This window comes from Rhinolophus sinicus, linkage group LG05 (assembly GCF_036562045.2).
Source record: "Rhinolophus sinicus isolate RSC01 linkage group LG05, ASM3656204v1, whole genome shotgun sequence".
NCBI classification, from domain to species: domain Eukaryota; kingdom Metazoa; phylum Chordata; class Mammalia; order Chiroptera; family Rhinolophidae; genus Rhinolophus; species Rhinolophus sinicus.
This window is the reverse complement of record NC_133755.1, coordinates 165,067,935-165,091,138: the sequence shown is the minus strand read 5'-3', so window position 1 is coordinate 165,091,138 and position 23,204 is coordinate 165,067,935. Positions and strand designations below refer to the sequence as shown.

The window sequence follows — 23,204 nt, the reverse complement described above, 5'->3', positions numbered from 1 at the left end:
AAAGGTAGCATCATGATGTACAGCCTTTACAGAGGCTGTTTCCAGTCTAGGAGATCAGTATTTGTTTTCCATAAAGACCTACCATGGTCTTCTTTATGTAATCCTCTGTCCTGGTATGCTTTTTAACAACTCAATTTTTAAAGATTTGCTTGGCCTGAAAATTTCTAGGAACACACCTGTTATAGAAAGGCAAAGCACGTGAACCCGTGAGAAATACACAGCACACCTATGAAGTGTGGGGCTCAGACTATATAATCACTCAGGGCTCTTCCGGTTTTAGCAGCCCCTGAAACTAAATCGTGCTGGGAGGCAACATGGGAGGACTATAATGATTTGTGGCACCAGGAAAAATTGGATTCCTTTTCTAAGTTATGTCTTTGGAAAATTGAGATTCTATCTTAAGTTATAACTACTGTGAGCTCAAAGCAGACACATATGTGCCCACATTGGCTCTCACCATCTGTTCTGGGCATAAAACTTCAACTAAGTCTCTTCAAGTGGAGAATAAATGATGCTGGAACTTGTCTTCTGGCCTAGAAAATAAAACTAAGTAAAGAAACGAGAACAGCACCCTTTAGAATGATTCAGTGTTCATTAGATGGTGTTATGGTAAAGTGCATTTTATTAAATTACATTTATTGGGGTGACATTAGTTAATAACTATTATGTAAGTTATAAGTGTACAATCTGATAATACATCATCTGTATATTGCATTGTGTGCTCACCACCCAAAGTCTAGTCTCATTCCATCACCATATATGTGACCCCCTTTACCCTCTTTATCCTTCCCCCGTCCCATTCCCCCCCATAACCACCATACTGTTGTCTGTTCTAAACCGTATACTTTTAAAAAACCTTTAATTGTGGTAAAATACACATAACATAAAATTTACCATCTTAATCACTGATGAGACAAGTAAAAAGTTAATAGGAGTGGGTTTGTGAGCTGGCAGGACGGGACAGGCAAAGAGATAACAGGAGTGAGCTTGTGGGCTAACAGGAATGAGCTACACATTAACCACTTGGCTCTGAATCCCCCGGCTAGCACTCTACCTGCAAGCTGACAAGGCTGACAATCACCTTACATCCGTCATAGGTAGGAACAGAATAGTCTCCAATCGCAACAGCAACTCCCTGCAAGCTAACATCCATTACAGATGAGAACAGGACAGTTCCCAGGAGAAGACAATTATAATGGCAGCACAACCCCTCCCCGCCACAGCAAGCTGACAAGCACCCTACATACATCCTGCATAGAAAAATATAAAACCCCAGCACTCCTTCCCATCGGTGCAGCTGTCTCCATCATACTCTGCCCTGGCAAACTTCTGCCAGTATCTCTCTTACCACTCTGTCTCCACAGCTGTCCCTATTGGGCTCTGCCCTGGCAAAACTTCCCTTTGCCAGAACTCTCTCTCTGTCTCTCTATTTTTGATTTTCAATAAATCTTTTCTCATTCTTGTAGAGTCTCATAAATTCTTTTACATTCTGTGAACGACCAGGGGTTAAGTCTACGCCAAGACAATCATTTTTAATATGCTAAACTGCATTTTGTGTACCTACCTTGTAAACTGTCGACTCTCTTCATGAACTTCCATTTCTGTGCTTTTAAACTCATTTAGTTCTTTCCTTATTGCTGCCTAAATAGGAAAAATTAGATAAACAGAATTGTTACTTAGGTCACATATTTCCTGGGCATATTCCGCATCAGTGAAGCAGACCTTCTTTCAAGAAACGTCTTGGAAAAAGGGATTCCTAAATTCTGTCAGGTAAAGGTATGATAAATGTAGTATCATGCTATACCCAAACTAAAACCAGGATAGATTTCCTTCAAGTATCATTGACAAGGTGGAGAGGGGACTTTGTTAAACTTATCCTGGGGTCTGATGAGTCACGACCTCCCCCCCCCCCCACAATGACCACAACGATAGTGCAGGTCATGAAATTTTCTGGGAAACGATATCATTTTCCTGTTAAAGTTCTGCATTTAACACCACCCATGGCACTACATAGCTCTGACTAGCTGCCACAGAGCTACTGAGAAGGCAGTTGTTATTCATTCTTTAATACTGAAACTAAAGACAATTAGAATAAAAAATACTAGCAAAGCTCTTAAAGCCACTCAAAGAAAATATCAAATAGAATGTTATTACTATTCTATTTGCCAAACATATAATTCACGCCATGTAAGTGTTGGGGTTTGAAGAGACACTTATGTCCATCAGGTTGAAAAGCTGAGATACTCATCAAAATGTTCACATTAGTTGTCTATTGACAGTAATGGCTGGATCACAGATGGTTTTGATTTCAACTTTGTGCTTATCTTTATTTCCTAATTTTTCTACGAAGAATAGTTTCCTCGTGTAAATTTAAAAATACTAATTAAAACAGCTCCATAATCTCTTTGAAAAATGGACTCTTCAGCCAAAACACAGAATGCCATTACAAACCACAGAGAATTACTTCACTGAGAGATAAGAAAATCTGCTTTGTGGAGGGAAAATGATTAATATTACAAAAGGGAAAAGACAGAGGGAAGCCCTGAGGCCTCTCTCTGGCTTTCTCCCATTACTAGCTGTCACTCTGCAATATACAAGCTTTTCTCTCAACACCCCTTTCAATGTTATATTTAAATCCATCCTGTTGTCACAGATTGCCTCGTCTCCTCAAATATATTCCTCAGCTCTGGTAGTTTCTATGGGGAGCCTGTGGCTGCAAACTGTGGCAATAATTCTTGCTATTGATTTTTGGAAGAGATGAAGCAAGCAGAAAGATAGATGTTTTGGCCTGAGTCCCCTGTGATAAAAGTATACATATTGGCACACATGTGCGATCAACAGAGAGGATACGCATTGTTTTAGTCACTGTAAAAATTGGTAGCTAGTACCAGGAGCTGAAATAGTAAAGATGCTCTATACGAATGGCCCAGTGACATTTATCAAGAAGTCTTCTTTGAAAGGAGGTATTTTAATATGGATTGTGGCAGAGAATCCTGTCTCTATGTTCATTTTAAATTCTCCTCTGAATGAAAGGTTTCGGTAGAGAAAGTGGAAAGTAGTCCACTCGGAGTCAGAAGTCATAGATGCTAGTCTTCACCTATGCCTTCACCAGCAGTGTGACCCTCAGTGAGTTACCTGTTTTCCCATCTGGAAAATGGGCATGAAAATCCTTACAATATTATGAGACTCAATTAAGAGCATATTTGAAAGTGCTTTGTACACTGGACACTGTAAGTATTCAATAAAATGTCATTATTGTGAGGCTTTCAAAAAATGAGTTAAATTTAAGCTTGTGACTGTGACTAACAACTCTTTCATTTTTATTTATAGAGTCTACTATGTGCAAGCAGAAAATGTCACTGAAGGAGACTCAAAGACAAATAAGGCAAAGTCCTTATTCTCAACAGTAGGTTGGCTGCCGATCTAAGAGTCTGGCCAAAATCAATGAAAGCATTCTTTGAGAATTAATTGGGATATGGAATCTACAAAAAAAGTACTGTATCGTTTATTTCTGAATGTATGCTACACATCCATTATATTAGTGACATTTACAATTCACTTAATGACCATGTACATATACATACACTTTTTCCAAGAGAACCAGTTCAATATTTATGGGCGTATCCTACATGCTCATCTGCAATGTAACCTTGCCATTCCCTTGTCAAGAGATGGAGTCTATCTTTCCAACCGTGGATCTGGGTGAGTCCTGTGACTGCTTTGAACAACAGAACCCAGCGGAAGTGAGGCTGTGCCAGTCCCGAATGCAGCTGTTAACTGGGCTAGCATCTTTTGCTTCCTTCTCCTTGAAGCAAGCTGCCATGTAAAATATGTGCCTACCTTCATAGGAAACCACACTCTTGAGAGACCCAAGGTACAAGCAGAGGTGCTGGAGGATGAGATGCCAAGTGGGTACAGAGAGAGGCCAAGGAGCAACAAGGTAAAGACATGTTAGTGAAGTAGCCATTATGGAAGTAGATTCTCTAAACCCAGGCACCATCTTACTATGCCATATGGATCAGAAATAAACCGCCAAGCTGAGCCCTTCCCGAATTCCTAACTCACAAAATTGTGAGCAAAATAAGATGGTTGTCTTAAGTCACTAAAGCTTTGGGGTGGTTTGTTACAAAGCAGTTGATAACCCGAACACTATTCTAAGACTTTCATCTTACATATGATAATATGGAGACTGAATGACCTGCTAGATATCAAATGGACATTAAGGGACAAAGATGGGGCTCATGAATAGGCCTTCTTACTTCAAGACCTCCACTCTTTCCAGTAAAATGAGCTTCAGAGCCTAAGTCATCCAGATAAATACCTCAGATCTCCATGTTGTGTGTGCTGGTTTGTAATGAGAAACGATGAGTCAGTTACAGGCAATGAATGGGTTGTGAAATTATAGAACTAGTTGCTTGAAGAAATGTATCAGCAAGATGTAAATACAGGCAATTATAGAAATACAATACTCATTTAAAAAATTAACTGAAGAATGACCACACTTAACATTCCAAAAGTTACTTCCTCTTACTATCTACGGAGAAGGTTTTCTGAGAGTGTTATGAGAAGAAAAAAAAGTAAATAAGACCCTTTATGTTAGTGACAAACATGTACAATCATCTTAACTCTCTCCTTTATAAAGAAGACCAGATTTTAGGCCTAATAACTCTTCACGTAACTGTAAATGGGACTGATTTTGTTGAAAGATGTGGGATAGAAAGGTAGGTTGATGTAGAGGGATTGGAGCCCTAGTGCATTGGGTTGGAACAATGGGAAGTAACAGAGCCGAAACTAGGTATTTCTAAGATTGAAACAAAACAAGCACCCAGGAGGTAGCACTGAAACCAAATATGTAGTATTTTTTGGTACCATGAGAATTATAGAGAGGGAAAAGGAAACAAAAATGACTGAAAGTAAGTTTAAAATTGACTAGTGATGAGTGGTGATGGAAAGTCTGCTTAATCCCTGCCACTCAGCTCAGGGGTTACCCTGGCCAGACGCAACAGGTGATTTGTTTAAAATATGGGCCCTGCTGCCTTCTCAAATAACATGAACTGTGAAGGTAAGATTAATTAGAATTTCCATCATTTTGATGTCATTGTTTATTTTTTGGATAAAAATGTGATGGAAAACAGAGGGGATCCTTGACTACTCCAGCTCAACGACATGGGTAGGTAAGTGTATTCTCCTGCTGCCAGGGCAACCATGAACAGGCCAAAGAATATCTTCATATAGAATTAAAACCTCAGTCTTTTCTGGGACCTGTGTAGACAGGCGTTCCTGGGAGAATAATATGTTCTATTCATCTTTATGGCCACTGTATCTAAGATAATACTTAATGTATTATAAGGGTTTTAATAAATGATTACTGAGTAACCTGTTGGACAACTCCAAGTAGCATCTCAAAATTCTGGATTCTCTTTTACTGGATAATTTTAGACTGGATTGTAAACTGAGGCTTCAATGAATAGTGAGAATGTCACCAATGGGCAACAAAGTTTAGATTATCAATCCTGACCATGAGTGTCATACTGGTAAGAGCTACCATTTATTGATGAGCTGGAACTTGACAGATATTCCACCTTATTCTCAAGATAGATATAATTGGCTCTACTTTATTAGTGTGGAAACTCAGGTTAAATGACTTGGCCAATATCAAATAATTACCCAGTGGCCAAGTCTGGAGTCAAACCCATATGTAACTATTCCAAAGCCTATCCTCCCCTCTCTATCATGGAGCTTCCATAGCCTACCCCAGAGAGATGGCAGTGCGAGTCTCAGTCTTCAGGCCAAGTTGATGGCCTTCTCTAACTCCACCTGTCAATGTAGGGATCTTTCTCTACTTCAGCACAGATATAGATATAGGGCATCTATACCTTATTGTATGTATATCTGTTTCTAAAATTGAAAACTGTATTTTAAAGGTTAATTAAGCTCAATCAAATTCACAATGAACAAGACATTTTTACCACCATGTCTCTTTCCCAATTTGGGCAGTTTAACAAGACTATCAGATCTGTGAGATTCCTCACAGCACCCAGGACCGTGTTTTCATAGAATGGGCACTGATTGGCTATTGACTTATCGGCTACTGATCCTTTTCTCTATGATTGAAGTTCAAAAGACTTTTTAAAAGGCAACGTGGTATCTTAGTGGGGCTAAGAAAATACTACTAAGCAGAGGTGGAAATATTTACTTTTAATAGTTTTTTTGGGGGGATATATAGTTCAAAAGTTAAAAAAATAAAACCTTTTAACATGAAAGCTAAATTGCAGATTTTTATACCAATTAACTTAATAAAATACATCACAAAGTTTGAATATGATCAATATAATTACAAAACGCTTTATTTTAAGGTAAAAAGAAACAGAAACCCAGAATACTTCTTATAATAATTAGCATATGTTATTTTAATTCTAAAATAAAATATACATTAAGACCATTAATAGTTTTAGTATCTATGGGCAACGAGCAATATTTCATTATACTCATCTTTTAACATCTAGAGGAAACTATTTTTTCACTGTTAGGGAGAAAACAATGTTTTTAGAAAGTCTTAAAAATACCATGCATTGATATACATTATAATTCTTATTTTCTTTTTGTATTCTTGAATATTCTGATTTTTGCCAATGAACCCGTGTCACTTGTGTATGTACAATTATATATTAACAGCATTTTAAATTGTTGCATTTTTTTCTATTTTCTATCTTAAAAAGTACACATTTTTTCAATCTATAAGAAATTATTCTTATTTTTCGTCAAAGGAAAAAAAAATACCACAAAACCAATCCAGTTCTAAAAATGCTGTTCTTTAGACCTTAAAAAGTCTCAGGAGAAAGGAGACAATGTTGGAGGGAGAGAACGAGACTCATATTTGAGTAGGAAAGACGCTGTCTGTGTTCTGGGGCTCAGGTTTGACCTGCAGGGAAGATGACGAAAGTCGTATGCCTTTCAAGTACTTGTGAACAGACACTAAGCCTGCAGAAGAAAATCTGACCACACACAGCTCCTCTGTAGCCTAGAAATCCAGCACAAGAATCTATTTTTGTTTCCACATAAAATTCAAAATTCAAAAGAAAAATCCTCTGTTATAGCTAGAGATGGACAAGCTTTACCTGCCAACAACAAACAAGAGTCAGGAAGGACTAGGTATGGGGTAGGGAAAATTAAGTTTCCACCTGAGGGTGGTTTAGACTCTCACTGCTTGCATACTTTGTACCTGCTGTGATTTTTACTCATTTACCTGGCCACCCCTACCGGCCTTTCTGAAGTAACAAGAGAGCTGAGAATGGTTGGTGTGGCAAATTGTATTTTCCAAAGATGGCTGCAATAATACCTCTAGCTCAAAACATAACCTTGCCATGCACCATCAAAAGTAGAAAATAATTCCCCTCCCCTGGTATTGGGCTGACCTTATGACCTGCCTGTAACTAACAGAATGTGGTGGAAGTGAGGTTCGGCACCTTCTCTGGCTAGGTCAAAAAATGCCATGCATCTCTTACTGGCTCTCTTGGGACACTTGTCTGGGGAAAGCCAGTCACCATGTAAGAAGTCTGATAACTCGGACGCCACTGTGCTGAAGAGGCCACATATAGGTGCTTTGGTGGCTAGCCCAAGCTAAGTCCAGCCTCTGAGCCACCTTCACCAAGACACCGGACATGTGAAGTCATCTCAGACACGCCAGAACAGCCAATTTGTCAGCTGAGTAACACTGAGCGACCTCCATCAACATCATGACAAGCAGAAGAATCGCCTCGCTGTGCCCTGACTAAATCCCCAACCTACAAAATCAGTAAGGCATAACAAAATAGTTGTTGATTTCAGCCACTAGTTTTGGAATGGTTCACTGCACAGGAATGGTGACTGGAGTAGGGTAAATGAGGAGTCACTAAGTGAAAGGCGTGTGACTAAAAGTCTACATACAACTAAAAGGAAGGGAAGATGGAAGAAAACTGGCATAAAGGCGTATACTATTTGGTGGGTGCAAAAGTAATTGCGGTTTAAAAATTTAAAAATAATTGCAAAAACCGCAATTACTTTTGCACCAAGCTAATATTACTTGCAAAATGGTACACCAGGTGCCCTGAGTAGTCCTTCTATTGAAAAATAACTAAAATGTTGAGCTTAACATTTAAAAATTATCTTAAATGTACTGATCAGCTGGTAAAAAGAGAAAAGATACTTTGACAAAAAGAAAAACAAATGAAGATGAAGCCCAGAGAAATAAGATAAGCAGAGCACTGAAATTAGCTTTGACCTTGAGGGCATTTGTTGTGTTAACCTGTTGACTTCAAGCAGTCATTTTCATAGCCTGGTGAGATACTGAAGACCAGGGACAAAACATGTCCAAGGTGGGAAGTCTAATAAATGATCCTCCTGCCATAACGTGGGGCTCACATGGTGTATCCTCACTGTAAGGGTGAACTAGAATTTCTGACTCCCGAAGTATAGAAAAAAAGAATGCATGTTGGTACTTAGGGGGTGAAGGAGAGAGGATGAAATTTACCATGAGAATTTGAATCCATAAGTCAGCCCTCAAATGGGTTTATACCCTGAGTCAAAGTACTAAGGTGGTTTAAAATAACTCATCTTGATAACCTAGTTTTAAAATAATATCAGATAAAGCAGGCTTTACAACCAAAGCATTTCCTGAAATGGAGTCTCATAATAAAGGTTTCATCAGGAACATGTAATTATTCTAAACGTCTATACATCTATTGACACAACCTCAGAATATATGAATCAAAATTATAAGAAGGAAAAAAAAACCCCATAAATGTAGTGGGTGATTTAAAATATCTCTCTTGGTACCTGACAGATCAAGCAACAGACAAAAAAACAACAACAAACAAACTAACAAATAACAACAACAAAAAAGCCCCCAAAAACAAACCTCCCGCGCACCAAAAAAACCCCAATAAACGAGTAAGGATACAGAAATCTGAGTGAGACTTACAAGTTTGATCTTTCAGCATATTTAGAATACCATACCCCAAAACTGTAGAACACACATTGTTTTCAAGGATATATGGGACATTTATAATTACTGACCACATACAATAAAAATTCCAATGCATAAAGGTCATACCCCAAACCAATTAAATCAGGATCTTTGTGGAGGTGAGACCCAGGTATCAGCATTTTTAAACCTCCTCTGGTGATTGCAATGTGTAGCCAACATTGAGAACAACTGACATACAGGGTCATTGAGGCCTTCAGTGCTTACATCAGAAAATAAGAAAAAAATGAAAGTTAATGATCTAGACAGTCCATCTTACATTAGAAAAGAAAAGCCAAATAAAGTTTCAAAAATTGGAAGGAAGAAGATAAAAGAGCAAATAACAACACAGAAAACAAACATATACTAGAGATGGTCAGCAAAGCTAAAGGCATATCTCATACTTTCTAAAAGTGTCAATTCTCTGTAAATTAAGAACTTAAATGTGAAAGCAAAACTATAAACATTTTAGAAAACAGTGTAGGGGAATACATGTATGATTTTGGTATGGGAAGAATTTTTTTAAATACACACAATCAGTGGCTTGAGAGCACTGTGTTAAGTAAAGTAAGACAGAGAAAGACAAATGCTGTATGATCTTACTTATATATGGAAATCTAAACAACAACAACAACAAAAAAAAACCTCCCAGAAAAAGAGATCATATCTGTAGTTACTACATTTGGGTATAGAAGGCGCGTACTGCAACAGAATAAAGACCATATGTGACAAACCCACAGCTAACCTCATATTTAACAGTGAAAAGCTTTTCCTCTAAGACCAGGAACAAGATAAAAATGCCCACTCTCACCACTTTTATTCAACACTGTATTGGAAGTCCTACCCAGAGAAAGTAGGCAAGTAAAAGAAATAAAAGTCACCTAAACTGGAAAGGAAGAAGTAAAACTGTCACTATTTTCAGATAACCTGAAATTATATATAGGAAATCTTAAAGACTCCACTAAAAAACTGTTAGAACTGATAAACAAATTCACTAAAGTTGTAGGATACAAAATCAATATATAAAAATCTGTTGAGTTTCTAACACTAATAACAAACTATCAGAAAGAGAAATTAAGAAAACAATCTCATTACAATTGCACCAAAGAGAATAATATACCTAAAGAATAAATTTAACAAAGGATGTGAAAAACCTGTACACTGAAAAATAAAGGGCATTAACGAAAGAAACTGAAGAATACACAAATAAATGGAAAGATATGTGCTTGACACATAGTAGGTGCTTTACAGAATGAAGCCTCCTATTAAAAAGTGCCAGCACAGAGTGTAATTAAATACCTAGTTCTAGCATTAAGACTGGGTGTGGTATGTATTTATTTAACACTAAATTTTGCTGAGAGACAAAAATTAGAAATCATTTTTTGGGATCCTAACGTGAAGAATTTAAAAACAAATGGTTGGCAAAATTCTTTGGCTATGGAACAATAGCACTCATAAAATAATTAGTCTTTCTCATGGTAGAATCCTCTATATATTTCAGTTTTTCTGCACGGTAAGCCATGATATACATTAGAGGTTGGTAAACCATGACCTGTAGGCCAAATCTGACCTACTATCTGTTTTACTAAATAAAGATTTTTTGGAACACAAATTTATCCATTTATTTACAAACTGTCTATGGCTGCTTTCATACTACAGAGGCAGAACTGAGCTATTGCAACAAAGGCTCCATTGCCCACAAAGCCTAAAACAGTTACTCTCTGACCGTTTACAGAAAATGTGTGGCGGCCTTGATATAGATCAATACCTTTCCCATTGTTAGCATACCCCTTTAAAATAACAACTGGATATAAGTTATATTTTCTAAGAGTAAGACTAAATCATGGCTGAGGGAAAGCCCTGCTCTACCCACCTCCCCATATTCAGGTTTGAATGCAGGCAGGTCACATGGTAACTAAGAACTAGTTTTTTTCTGAGACTTAGTTGAAAGAACTATTATACATTCATACTACTAAATCTATCACATAAGTGGCTTAAATAATCAAAGATAAAAATTTGTTTGGATATTTGGTCATATCTAGCCTCCTAGAATGACTGAGTGGGGATAAGTGAGTACTGGAGCTTTTAGAAAAGCAATAAAATCAACAATAAATGAAACCATGGCTACAGCCACTGGAGTTCTTGCCTTGTCTGCAGGTGTTAACCTGGCCCAGGGCTTGTCAGCCCGGCGATCGTAGTCGGGAGAATCGGTGACTTCCACATATTCGTTAAACCGCAGGATCCTTCGAGCTTGGAGCTCTGCCACTGTGGGTCTCAGGCTGAGCTGCAGTTGAATAGGGACAAAAGGACGAATTCAGTAAATCATATACAGCCTCATGGTGGCAAGTTTTCTATAGAGAAATTCAAAGTTATGGTTAAATAAGGTCACTTCCAGATATTAAAAAAAAAAAAGAAAGAAAAAGAAAAAAGAGAAAAGGCAGCAGCATCTTGGGAGGTTCTAATGAGATCTAGGAAGCAATGTGCCCTAATTTTGAGACTATAAAAATCATCACTGTTAGGTAGGTCACAGACTTTGGCAACTGTGTGTATTATGCTATTTTCCCCAACTTGCCTGTTGTGATAAAGGCACCTGTCATCCCTGATGCAGGGAATGTGAAGCCACACAGACACAATAGAAAGCCTGATATAGGATGTCTGGTTTGGGGATTGAATTATCAAGACAAAAATCCCTGCAACTTTTAGAAATGACAATAAAAGATCTCATTTCCTATTTTATTAAACCTGTATATTCAGAAATGGCCAAAGGTATGACAAAAAAATGATCCAGGGAAGGGCATGCCTACAGCAGTCTTCCACGAGAGGTTAAGGACCCAGGCCCAGATTTGACATTTACACTTGGCCAGAAAGCGGGAGCAGGAACAAGGAGGGGGACTTGATGGAGAACTGCACTTTAGTGGGGCCCTAACTACTTAAAATCAGCTGCAACCTTTAAGGTACTTCTAGTAACGTGGATTCCTCCAGTCGTCTTCGTCAAATTCAAATTCATAGTTACGTTTAATTTTCCCAGCCCTGGGTGTCTTTGCTTTCCTTTCTCGGTCCTTTCTCAAGTCAAAGAATGAGACAGAGATGGTTCTGAGAGACCAAAGAAACACGTGCCCCTGGTTGACAGGCATCACCCACTCTGTTATTGAGGTTCACTCTTTTGTGGTCTTTCTCAGTTGGTGGGTGTCACAGTATTGTCAGGTAGGTAGACCCAGGCCTCTGTTTTACCCTTGGGTTCCATTTTCAGTATCTTTTCTCTCCATATACTATGTACTCTGCATATAGCCAGACTATCCATTATCTAAGTGGCCCTCTTGAGAGGTGTTCCTCATTTGCACAGGCTCAATTTTTGAGAAAATTAAGCACAATCACAAAAAATGTATTGTGGTAAAAAACACACCCTTTCCTGGGCTTCAGTTTCCTCTTGAGTAAAACCAAAGGCTGAACTAAGTCAATGTTGTAACATGTAAGGCATTCAACGCCTCTTTGAAGCCTGGGTCTACACCCTGAGGCCATGTGAGCTGGGATATGGCAACTGCAGCTCCTTCTAGCTTCATAAAGTCTTGGTAGGCAATGGACAAAGAATAATCTACGTGGTTCCGTTATGCTCTCAGTTGCTGTCCAAACTATACCGCTAGCTTCTTACTGCCTCTCCAGGGCAGGTGGGGTTAAGGAGGTGGAGAAACGCTTGCCTCTGGGGACTGGCCAAAAGGAAAGTGACTGATGGCCACACAGGTGAGAACTTCTCCATCCAGTCTTGCCCCTGGGGACTGTTCCAGGCACAGGGTAGCTACTAGTGCTACAGGCTGCCCTGCACCTATGGGAGGGAGCTCCATAGAGTGGGGGCAAATGGGGACAGGAGGAAGGACAGGCTCTGTTGCCTCCTGAAACGGCCCAACTAGATTGAGGAAAGACTACATAAATGCGTATCAGCCTAAAGCAATGAGGCACGGACTACTGCTTAGCTGGAAACTTAACAGCCACTGAAGGCTTGAAGAGCCATCTCTAAAAATTCAGTTCACAAAGCCTTTTTCAGCTTGATTATTATTTGATATTTAGGGTCTTTGCGATAGAAAAGGATGAATTAAGGGTCCCCCCCAAAAAAAAATCAAAAACAAAACCTCAAAATACAGTCTCCAACTCTTTCATGGGTACATACAAAATGTCTCTTCTACCTGCCTTCGAAGGCTTTTGCTGTGGACTCTCCAGCCAGCCCAGATAAATATGGGTCAGGCCACACACTTCACTGCAGATGTCATACGTGCTCTACTTATCCTGCCTTATCCAGGGTGTGAAAGGTATACTTGAAGAATTACTGAACAAGGATTTATAACGAAACATAAACTCTGACAGTGCTTAATTTTTCTAAAGACTATTATTATTTTGACACTTGCAGAAAAAAGAGATAGCCCTGGTATCAGATTTATATTTTCATAAATGGGAGGAAACAACTGTACGAGGTAAGCCTTTTGTCAATTTGCGCAGCACTGCAGTAGGCAGGCTGGATGATGACATTCACATAAAAACTTACTCACCCAGCTCAGATACGGAATAGTGGCAAATTTTGCATTTAATAATTTTTTCAAACAGGTTATTTTCATAATCATGAAATGCACTTTAAAACTTCGATTGTGAACATCAAAGTTCACATATGCAATTATAAATATAAACATAATTTACACTGTACGCATTACATTGATTTTAAAGTCTATGATCACTTAGTAGACTCACAGAAAGAAATAATTATTCCTAAGTATCAGCTTTACATGTAGAGAGCTGATCGGCACTGAAAAAATGAAGCGCATCTCAAAACACACATGATCATTCATAGTCACAATCTCATCACCTTTCTGCTGAGTCTGCGTTTAAGTTCCATTTTTGCTTCTTGCTCTTCTTCTTCATTCTTTTCTGTTTATTAATGGGGAGGGAGGGAAGGCATGAAGACAGTTACTATAAATAATTTTATAATCAGAAAGTTAGATCAGGCCATAATTATTTGACTCTAACAGATATTGATCAAACATTCCACCATCTTTAGAAAACTGTCAAAAGAGTTTGCAGCAAGATCAATCATTAATATGTGTGTGTGTGTGTGTGTGTGTGTGTGTGTGTATACATACATACTTTTTTTTTTCCTTATAGGACTGGTTTATTTACTAATTGTAAATCTTTTTGCTTCTTGACTGCTTATTTTATTCTGAAAAAACCACAAGAGTGCCCATATTCTGGCAAAAGCCTTTCGCTGCAGATCATCTCATGGGCTTATAAGCACAGTTTAACAGAATTCAGATAAAAATTTACTTCTGGATTTGGCCTTCATGTGAAAACCTGAGACATATCAAAAAGAACAAATTAGAACCATCTGATGCATGTCTGAGTTGCTTTCCACAGAAGCAGAAGGTAATCTTTTCTTTGGACTTTGCTATCAAACCAGAATATTCTGAATAGGGTTATGGTATACTGTTAGTGAAGATGATTTATTTTCTTGTGACTTTGACTTTCTAAAGTCTTCTTTTTCTCTAGTACTTCACCAAGTAGTGCAATTTAATGGCCAACTTAAATGAATGCTGCCCAACAGATGGAACTAAGAGAAAAATGTACAGAATTTTAAAATAAATAAACACCACTTCCAGGTTTTAATGGTTACTTATTTGATGAATGTCTCTCTGTTACTTCCTGTAGCTCATCATTTGTTCAGTAAGTGAGCACAGATTTTAGTCCTTGGGTACCAATGCTTACAAAAAAGTATCTTTTAGAGACCGCTGTTATGAAGTCTATTAAAGGAAAAAAATCTCTATAAAGGCTCAACCAAAATGGTGAAAAGAAAAGTCTTTTCTATGAAAAGATAATTATTTTTAAAATTCAAATAGACATCTTACCACTAAGATTATTTTTATCATGAATAAAATACCAGCATATGCAATATTTACAATATCTATGCTAAATCTCTATTAATTTTCCTTATCTGGACAGGGAAAAGTTTGTATGTTCTTCGATTATTTAGACAAAGAGTAAACATAAACTGAAATTACCCTGCAAGACAAATAACTAGTTAGTATGCTTTCATTAAGTTCTTGTGAGTGTCAAACAAATCTGGTTATAATTCAGATTTCTTTCTATGAAAATACGGTAGGTATCATTTCATATCCTTAAAATACATCCTTAGGATCAAGTAATTACCTTATATTAATTGGATAAGGCACATGGTTTGTAAATTATACGTACCAGACAAACACCAAACTTGTGGTTCACGTGATTCAAACTAGGGCTTTACAAGGTCAGCCCTAGTTTGATGATATTACTAATAAAAAGGAAAACATAATCCTCTAAACATTTCAGTCAACTTTTCCTATGCAGTGATTATGCTACATTTTTAAAGACCAAAAAAAAAAAAAAAAAAAAGGCTATCTAACACGACTCAAATCTAACAAACGCTCCAATTTTCATGAAATACACAAAATGTCATTTTCTTGAAGGGAATATTAGATAATTTTGCCTTATTAAAATAAGCATACTGCACAATTAGGTGACAGCCAGTGATGTTTAAAAAAAAAGAAGGGCCATTTGCAGTTAGGGGAGCAAAACAAACAGGATTTTACCATTTAGGAATTCTTTTTTAACATCAGGAGCTGACTTCCTTACATTTCCCACTTTTGAAATTGTGCTTCTAAAGAAGCTGGAGGAAAGCCAATATGACTGTTCCTCTGACTCTTAATAATTATTGTAAAATCTCTAACGAAGAGTCAAGATTACACCTTAAACTTAGTTTAAAAAATTCACTGAGCTTTTTAAATGTTTCCTTCTTTTGTTGGATTTATTAGAGGACTAATTATAAAGTAGGATGTAAACCTTTCTGGTCAGTTTAAACAGACTGGAGGAATATTCATAAGGGAAACGACGTGGCTCATTGACAAATCTTGCCCTCAGTAACTCTCCTCAGAGCAGAGAGAGGCGGATATTTCAGAATAGCCACAGGAAGCATTTGCCATAAACACACAAGCAATACATGAGGTTTAACAGGGTGTGCACTCAGGAAAGCTGCCTAGCTAGAGAACACTGCCCAGAGCATTTTGTGGATGAGCTAAAAGAAGGGGGGAAAAAGCACTGAAAGACCAACCAACGAGAGTGGTACATTCTTGAATCATCAATTCAGATAAAATGGGGTTAAAAAAGGCCAAACATTATTTGTGGGTTCCTCTCTTTTTGTTGTTTTACATGTTTCTGTATGGGTGTTTTTAACAAATGAAAATACATTTATAAACCTACTTTTAAATGAATCCCCCCTCCCTGCCAACACACACACAAAAAGATAGATCAATGGATGAACAGATATGTGATAAAGCAAGATGTGCTAAAGTAGATGCTAATGGTAGAATATAAATATTTGAATGTTTACTGTAAAATTCTTTCAACTTTTCTGTAGGTTAAAAAATTTCATAATAAAATGTTGGGGAAAAATACATGCAGAACTCAATGGCTTAATACATTTTTTCCCTGTAGAAGCTATAGCTGGAATTACAGTCACAACTAAATAGTATGAGAGGATCTTTATCGTTTATCCCTGTTCTGAAAAAAAAAAAAAAATGTTCCCTATACATCACTTTTCCTGATAAGCAAAAGTTGACCTTTCAAGCACCAATACTTGCTTTCTATTTTAACAATTTTAAGGAACTCGTTCTAAAATGCACAGCTGAATATAATGTTTCATGTATTTTAAAATGTTAGCTGCACTGAAACAGGAAGAAATCAAGTAAGCTGTGATACTGGGGATAATACTAAGAAATACAATGTGTCCTGTGGTTTCCAGTTAAAGCTAGGAGCTTTAGCATTGACTGCCGTCTGACTCCCGTGTATTAAACTAGTGATGGGTGGAGGTTTGAGAACTGCCAAGTATTTAATGCTGTGAATAATTTCCCTAATGTGTCGAGGAAAGACGACCTAGTTAAAGTAAGTGTCCTTAAAAAAAACCATACCATGTCACACATAGACTTTTCTACAAGTAGAGAATCAAATTGCTTTGGAACAAAAACTGGTGATGAAATATACAAACAAACAACAGCAATCGATGTGGAAGAACCCAGAAGCAAAAAAAGGGCTGAAGAAAGTATCATAAGCTATGCCATTCGGTTCCCTGGGACTGCTCGGCAGAAGCTCTGGATGGCCTCCACCAGTGCTGTTTTCTGCTTCCCTTGGCCATACAATATTATGTCAGGAGATCGTAAGCCAGTTATCTGCCTTCCCCAGCCTAGAAATGTGTCTTTTGCTTCCAGAAAAAGCATGCTTCAACAAACTGAAAAGGAAGTAAATAAGGGCTGAAGTCAAACCTGAAGTTGACTTTGGCGTTTCACTCTTTCCTGAACCTCCAAGAAAACAGGGTATGAAAGCCAGCACAGCACTTAGGATCAATGTGCGATACATTTCTAGATCTATGAAACAGTTCCTCAAATAACCAAACACCAATGTGGTTTAGCACTATTTGTCTCACCGGAGAAGGAAAGAATTACCCAGAATTTGCTCTTCCTTTTTCCCTAGGTATTGCATCAGGCATCCAATAGGAAATGATGTTTTAGGAGCTTATGGTACACATTTGAGCATAGCTACAAGTTAGTTCAACAAATATTTCCCAGGAATCTATTATCAAACGCCATGAGCCTTTTTTGGTTTTGTTTGGTTGTCGAAATTAGATCCAATTTCAGAAAGCTAAAACATTTTTTTCTTTTCTAGCCCTTTTTCCCTCTCCAAAGTGGCTCTTGTGCACACTGACACACAGTGATGGTCACTTAAGTCCTTTCTTGGGTTCCATTTATGTTCACAAATAGAAAAAAATATTACAAGGAAAAACATCCCCTAGACTGTTCAGTCCTCATTGTTCGGTTGTCGTAGTAATAGCAACCGGAGTATAAATTTGCTATTAAAACTCTTCTTTCCCTAAGGAAAGAAAAACAACTCAGATTGGAGAACAGGAATCATCCAGACAGGCCAACTTGACTCTCAAAGCTTGGTTGAAAAAGATTTTCTGCACACCAGCGGGTCATGACTATTGTAGGATTATCCGGCGTTCTGCCCATCTCTGCTCGTTGATATTTCATACAACAAAAAGCTCTTTTGAAACTGGGTTAATAATATATAAAACTACAGTGGCTCAATTTAAAAACATCCATTGCTTAACTCACTGTGGTTAGTAACCACACTGATACACTCTAGCACGACAAACTGTGCATCCATTGGTTTTATAGCTTTAACATATGAACTTCAATAATTTTAATATGACTGGACTGGTGAATGAAAAGTAAAGTAAAAAAAAAATAGAGGGAAAAACAGAATGGGAAAATAAAGTTAGGAAAATGAATGGAGAACTCCGTACGTGCTGAGAAATTATTAATAACTCAAGAGCGAAACAGAGCTATCATAACAAAGGAAAATGAAATGGACTGAAAAATTCCTTTTACCCTAATTGTGTTAAATCGAGTCATTTGTTAAACCTGGCAACAAACTGCATTATTAATAATAATATAGGAATGTTTGATTTATTTCTTTGTGTATTCTTTGGCCTTTTCTTTGACATGTATTTGCAAGCAGACGAGAGCATTTTCTTTTATTTAGTATCTGGGTGAAAGAATACATGGAATATATTTCATCTTTTTTAAAAACAATTGTCACAATCATGACTGTGGTCTGGAGGATATTAGGCTCCAAGCCATAAAATGAAATACAAACTTCTAGAAATTATTTTTTAAATTACATAAATGATGACATAAAAATGTGATATAAATGGGCCATATCAATCATTTGTGAATAAATAGATTATGGTTTCATACTGATAAGTGGATCGTCTCTACAGGGAGCTTGTTAATGGTTACACAAGGAATCACAGTATAACACGGGATACTCACGTTTTAGGATATTTCTTTGTTCTAATTCTTCTGTTGTGGGCCTCTGGCTAAGTCTCCTATGATACAAAAAGGATATATTGCAGGTTACAAACAAGGTACCCTTCGTGGGGGACACAAAATAAAACAACAAACAAAGCTATATGTTTTCATGTTTTGAGAAACAAAAATCCATTTTTAAACTTACAAAATAAAAAGTCTCCTTTCCATTAGTTTGGAGACTTGAGATTGTGGCTGATATTGCCAACTACCCCCCCCCCCCCCGCCCAGTATCCACTCTCCTTTCTTCCTTTCAGAAACACAGCCCCTGAGCTTTAGCTGTAGCCCCCCAGCCACAGATTTCTGCCTCCCGAGCAGTAAGGTATGGCTCTATGACCAAGTCCTTACAATGGGATGTGAGCAGTAGTGGTGTTTGTAACTTCCACTTTTTATCCTTAAAATGACTGGATGTATGTTCCCTTCTCTATCTTTCCTTCTTCCACAGGCTAGCACTTAAACATGCTCATGTGGGCCAGTGTGGATCATGTACATGAGACTATCTACGGGCATGGAAGAGCCACAAGACAGAAGGAACCTGGGCGCCTGACTGACTACAAGGAGCACTGCTCCCCAGCCAAGCTGGGTAGCACACTTACCTCTAAACTATCATGTGAAAAAGAAATAAACATGTGAAAGGGCCAGTTTGTACCACTGTACTTTTTAGTCTCTGTTAAAACAGCTTCACCTTTTCCCTCACTAATATACAGCCATTAGGATCTAAAGACAGGCTGCTGCTTGAGAGCTTTTATCAACTCAGGAGATGAGCAATCTATATTGCATAGTGTTTTAAGTGAAATATTGTTTTTTGTGACCTCAAATGAATTTCCAATATATACAGTTATCTTGAGATACATAAGGCCCTGCCCATCTGCCTTTAAGACAAACCAGGCCATTTGTGATTAGTAGCTAACTATTTGTACACAATAGCTGAATGTCCTAATAACCTTTTATAACTTTGTTATTGGACTTGTTTTTAATTTGTTGTTAATCACAGACAAAAACTTCCTCTGGATGTAGGCTGAGTTTGTGCAAAGTAAACTAATATACATGAAAGGTAATTTTAACATAGATACTATTAATTCTAAATTTTTATGGCTGTGACAGAAATGGTTAGAAGAATTGAAATCCATGACATTTGAAATATCTTGTTAGAATTTTTATGAAAGTTTAATCTTCATCAGAGCTACTTTGAAATTAACATAAGTAATTGAATCCAAAAAAACCCCAATGAACATCTATGGCAGCCAGACTTTGCTATGGTGTACCCAGGTATGATGTACTATGTATCTGTAATATGTCATCCCCCAAACACATCATCCTTCTTTTGTTTATGGAGTTTCCTCCCTCTAGAATGACTTTCTCCCCTCCAGCTACTGATATCTTACAAATGATTAAAAGAGTACCTTAAAGGTGGGTGTTTGACTTCTCGTGCAAGTGAGAATTAAAGGCTCCTGGTTCTTTGCTCTTATACGGTAGTTATATATAGGTAGCACACCTTTTCAAGCGCTTACCACACAGGTAGTTATAAAGATAATAATTATAGCTCTCCTAGTTCATACTTTTAAAGTCCCAGGTACTGTGCTACATGCTTAACTTATATTATCTTGAATCCTTAAAACAATTCACCAAGGTAGAAATCAGTTCCCATTTTACAGATGAGCAAATGAGAGATTAAATCACTTGCCAATGATAAAATGCTACTGACTGCTAGAGCCAGGATTCATACCTAGTTCACTTGACTGAGAAGTTTGTGCTTGTCACGTGACCTCATCATGCAATACATAATTCTGTCTTTTTCACTTGACATGGATTTCTCTGAGGCACAACAGTGGGTGATTTATCTTTGAATAACTGATTAGATGTGTCATGTTGGTAGAAAAACAATTCTGTAAAATTTACATATTTATAAGCCAAAAAAACCCTGCTCTGTTAAAATTTTTTATGTGTGTACTTACAGACTTTTGGAGGTTGAGCTGGAATCTTATATAAGACAGACAGAATAAGTGTTGTTCTGGTTGGATGGTTAGGCCTGGGATGTGGGAGTCCCCTCCCAACCCACCCCCAAAACACCCACACTTCTCCACAGAAGCCCAAGTATCACCTCCTTGTGATACACCTGTGAGTATCCAATTCTTGATGAAGGCATTAGACAACCACCACTGCTCTGTGGTTATTTCATGGCATTAACTTCTCACAACGTTCTTCATCAGTTCTCTGTTTTTGAACAGGTGGTTTGTTTTAATTTGTCAATGCTATAAATAGCCTAAAATACACACCTTTGTAAAATACACGGTTTTCTTTTTTTCTTTCCCTTTTTGGATTATTTCTCTCTTGTATAGGCTTGCAAACAGAATTACCATGTGAAGAAATAGACTGTTTTATAATTCTTTTTTTCATATTGTTAAATTGTTCTTCAGAAACACTTAACAAGGGCAATCTACTTTATGGGTCCCCTTTTCTCATAAAGTTGCCAACATTGGGTTAATTTTTAAAAGTGTGTTTATTGGTTTAAAAGATGATAATAATTTAAATTAATAAAAAATTGAATTCCATTAAGTGCTTGCTATGATCCCAGCATGAAAATGCCTTCAGTGTATCATCTCGTTTATTCCTCACAAGCCCCTGCTTCACCCCATCTGTAAAACAGACAATGGCTTCTGTAGCCCCCACCCATCAACCCTGAAGGTACACCACAGCCATAGAAGTGTCCCACTTCTAAGTGAGGAGAGGAATTTCCTCCCACCTCCAAATCCTGCTCTGGTATTCTAGACTGTTCCCCACTCCCAATGTATGCACCCTGTTGTTTATGCAGAATGAGAGAAGTCAACAAAATAACTAATGCTTAAACATGCTTAAGCTGATAATATACAATGAGAGATTCAGCACTCATTTTTATGAAAACCAACCATTTAATGGACTTCCAAAGTCACTAGTGGTAAAAGTAGAAATTCTACAATGGCTGGAGGCAGGAAGAGAAGTCAGATGACCCTTTATTTGAAGTTAAAAGGGGGACCTTTCAGCATGGGGGCTATGATTACTTGACTTGGATGGAGCTGGTCCTTGAAGCTAACTAATATTTTTACAGTCTCATAGCCCACAGGGTAGAACCTCTTGGAAGTTATAGGAACGCTAGTCAGTCCATGAATTAGGCCTGCCACCTGCTAATTAGGCTGTGCCACTGCACCACAGCCACACTCATTTGTTTATGTATGGTTTATGGCTGCTTTCATGCTACAAGAGCATAGTTGAATAGCTGCAACAGAGACCTCTTGCCAGTGAAACCTAAACTATTTTACCAACAGGTCCTTTATAAAAAAACTTTGTTGACTATTGGATCAGGCTTTGGCGACCTCAAAGCTACTGACTAGCTGGACCAAAGGACAGGTTCTTTGAGTGGTTCACCATCCACGACCAACTATAAAAGACCAGCTAGGCCAGGTGTGCTCTCACACAAAGCGTTCACAATGACTTCAGGTAGGAAACTGCAGAAGAGAGAAAAGTATGCATTAGTCAGTGCTGTACTAACATTTCAGCAATTACCTGACTAGCTTGGTTCCAATTTGTTGTCGGATTTCCTGCCTCTCTTCTTCAGATGTACGCTGCAAGATGTTTTTGTCCTCTAATTCTTTCTTAGATGGTCTGTTGCCAAGTTTGATAGCAAGAGTATCCCTTCGTCGGATTTTACTTGCCAAAGCACCTGAGGATTGGAAAAGGCAGAAATGTAGAGAAAGAGGCTCTTTTAGCAAGAGGCACTCAAGTTACAGGTGGCATGGACTTTCAACAGAGTCCAGACCAAATTCTTTGTCCACATGCAAGAGTGGAATTTTAATTAACCTAAGGAAAAGAAGTTTTCAGTTGGATGTAGTTCACTTTGGAAAACTGGAGAACTGTTTTTTAAAATGTTCTGAGAAAATGTTAGGGTACCATGAAAAACTTGTAAGTATCACCTCATCATTTGGAAAGCGGTATTTGAAGTTTATTTTGCTGTGATGGCATATCAGGATTGCATAATGCCCTTTCTTTCTTTTCTTTTTCAAGTCTTAAAAACTTAGCTCCTGTACTTATACTGTACAGTAAATCCTTGTCTTCCCTTTTCCTCTACTCAGAAACCACACTGTAAAAGGCTACCTTTGATACTAATATTTTAATCCTAAATTACCCTAGAATTGATGACATCTCCACAGACAAGATGGATAATGACTTTTTGTTTTTGTTCTTCAGTACAAACTGATGCTTAAGCATTAATATACTAATACTTTTTCATAATCTAT

At 37.7% G+C, this 23,204-nt stretch overlaps 1 protein-coding gene across 10 annotated transcripts in view; it reads right to left on the bottom strand.

Moving 5' to 3' along the window:
* Positions 1–23,204, bottom strand: part of PHACTR2 (phosphatase and actin regulator 2) — a 232,808-nt gene that overhangs the window by 13,271 nt on the left and 196,333 nt on the right. For 7 of the 10 annotated variants that reach the window (XM_074333669.1, XM_019744469.2, XM_019744467.2 and 4 more), the window contains 5 exons: positions 22,474–22,630; positions 18,898–18,953; positions 13,851–13,912; positions 11,148–11,285; positions 1,565–1,641 (listed from right to left, as the gene is read on the bottom strand). In XM_074333669.1, the coding sequence (XP_074189770.1) occupies positions 1,565–1,641; positions 11,148–11,285; positions 13,851–13,912; positions 18,898–18,953; positions 22,474–22,630 (490 nt within the window). Of the gene's footprint in view, positions 1–1,560; positions 1,642–11,147; positions 11,286–13,850; positions 13,913–18,897; positions 18,954–22,473; positions 22,631–23,204 lie in introns of those variants that run through there. The other 3 variants (XM_019744464.2, XM_074333671.1, XM_019744468.2) reach the window with 1 other exon arrangement.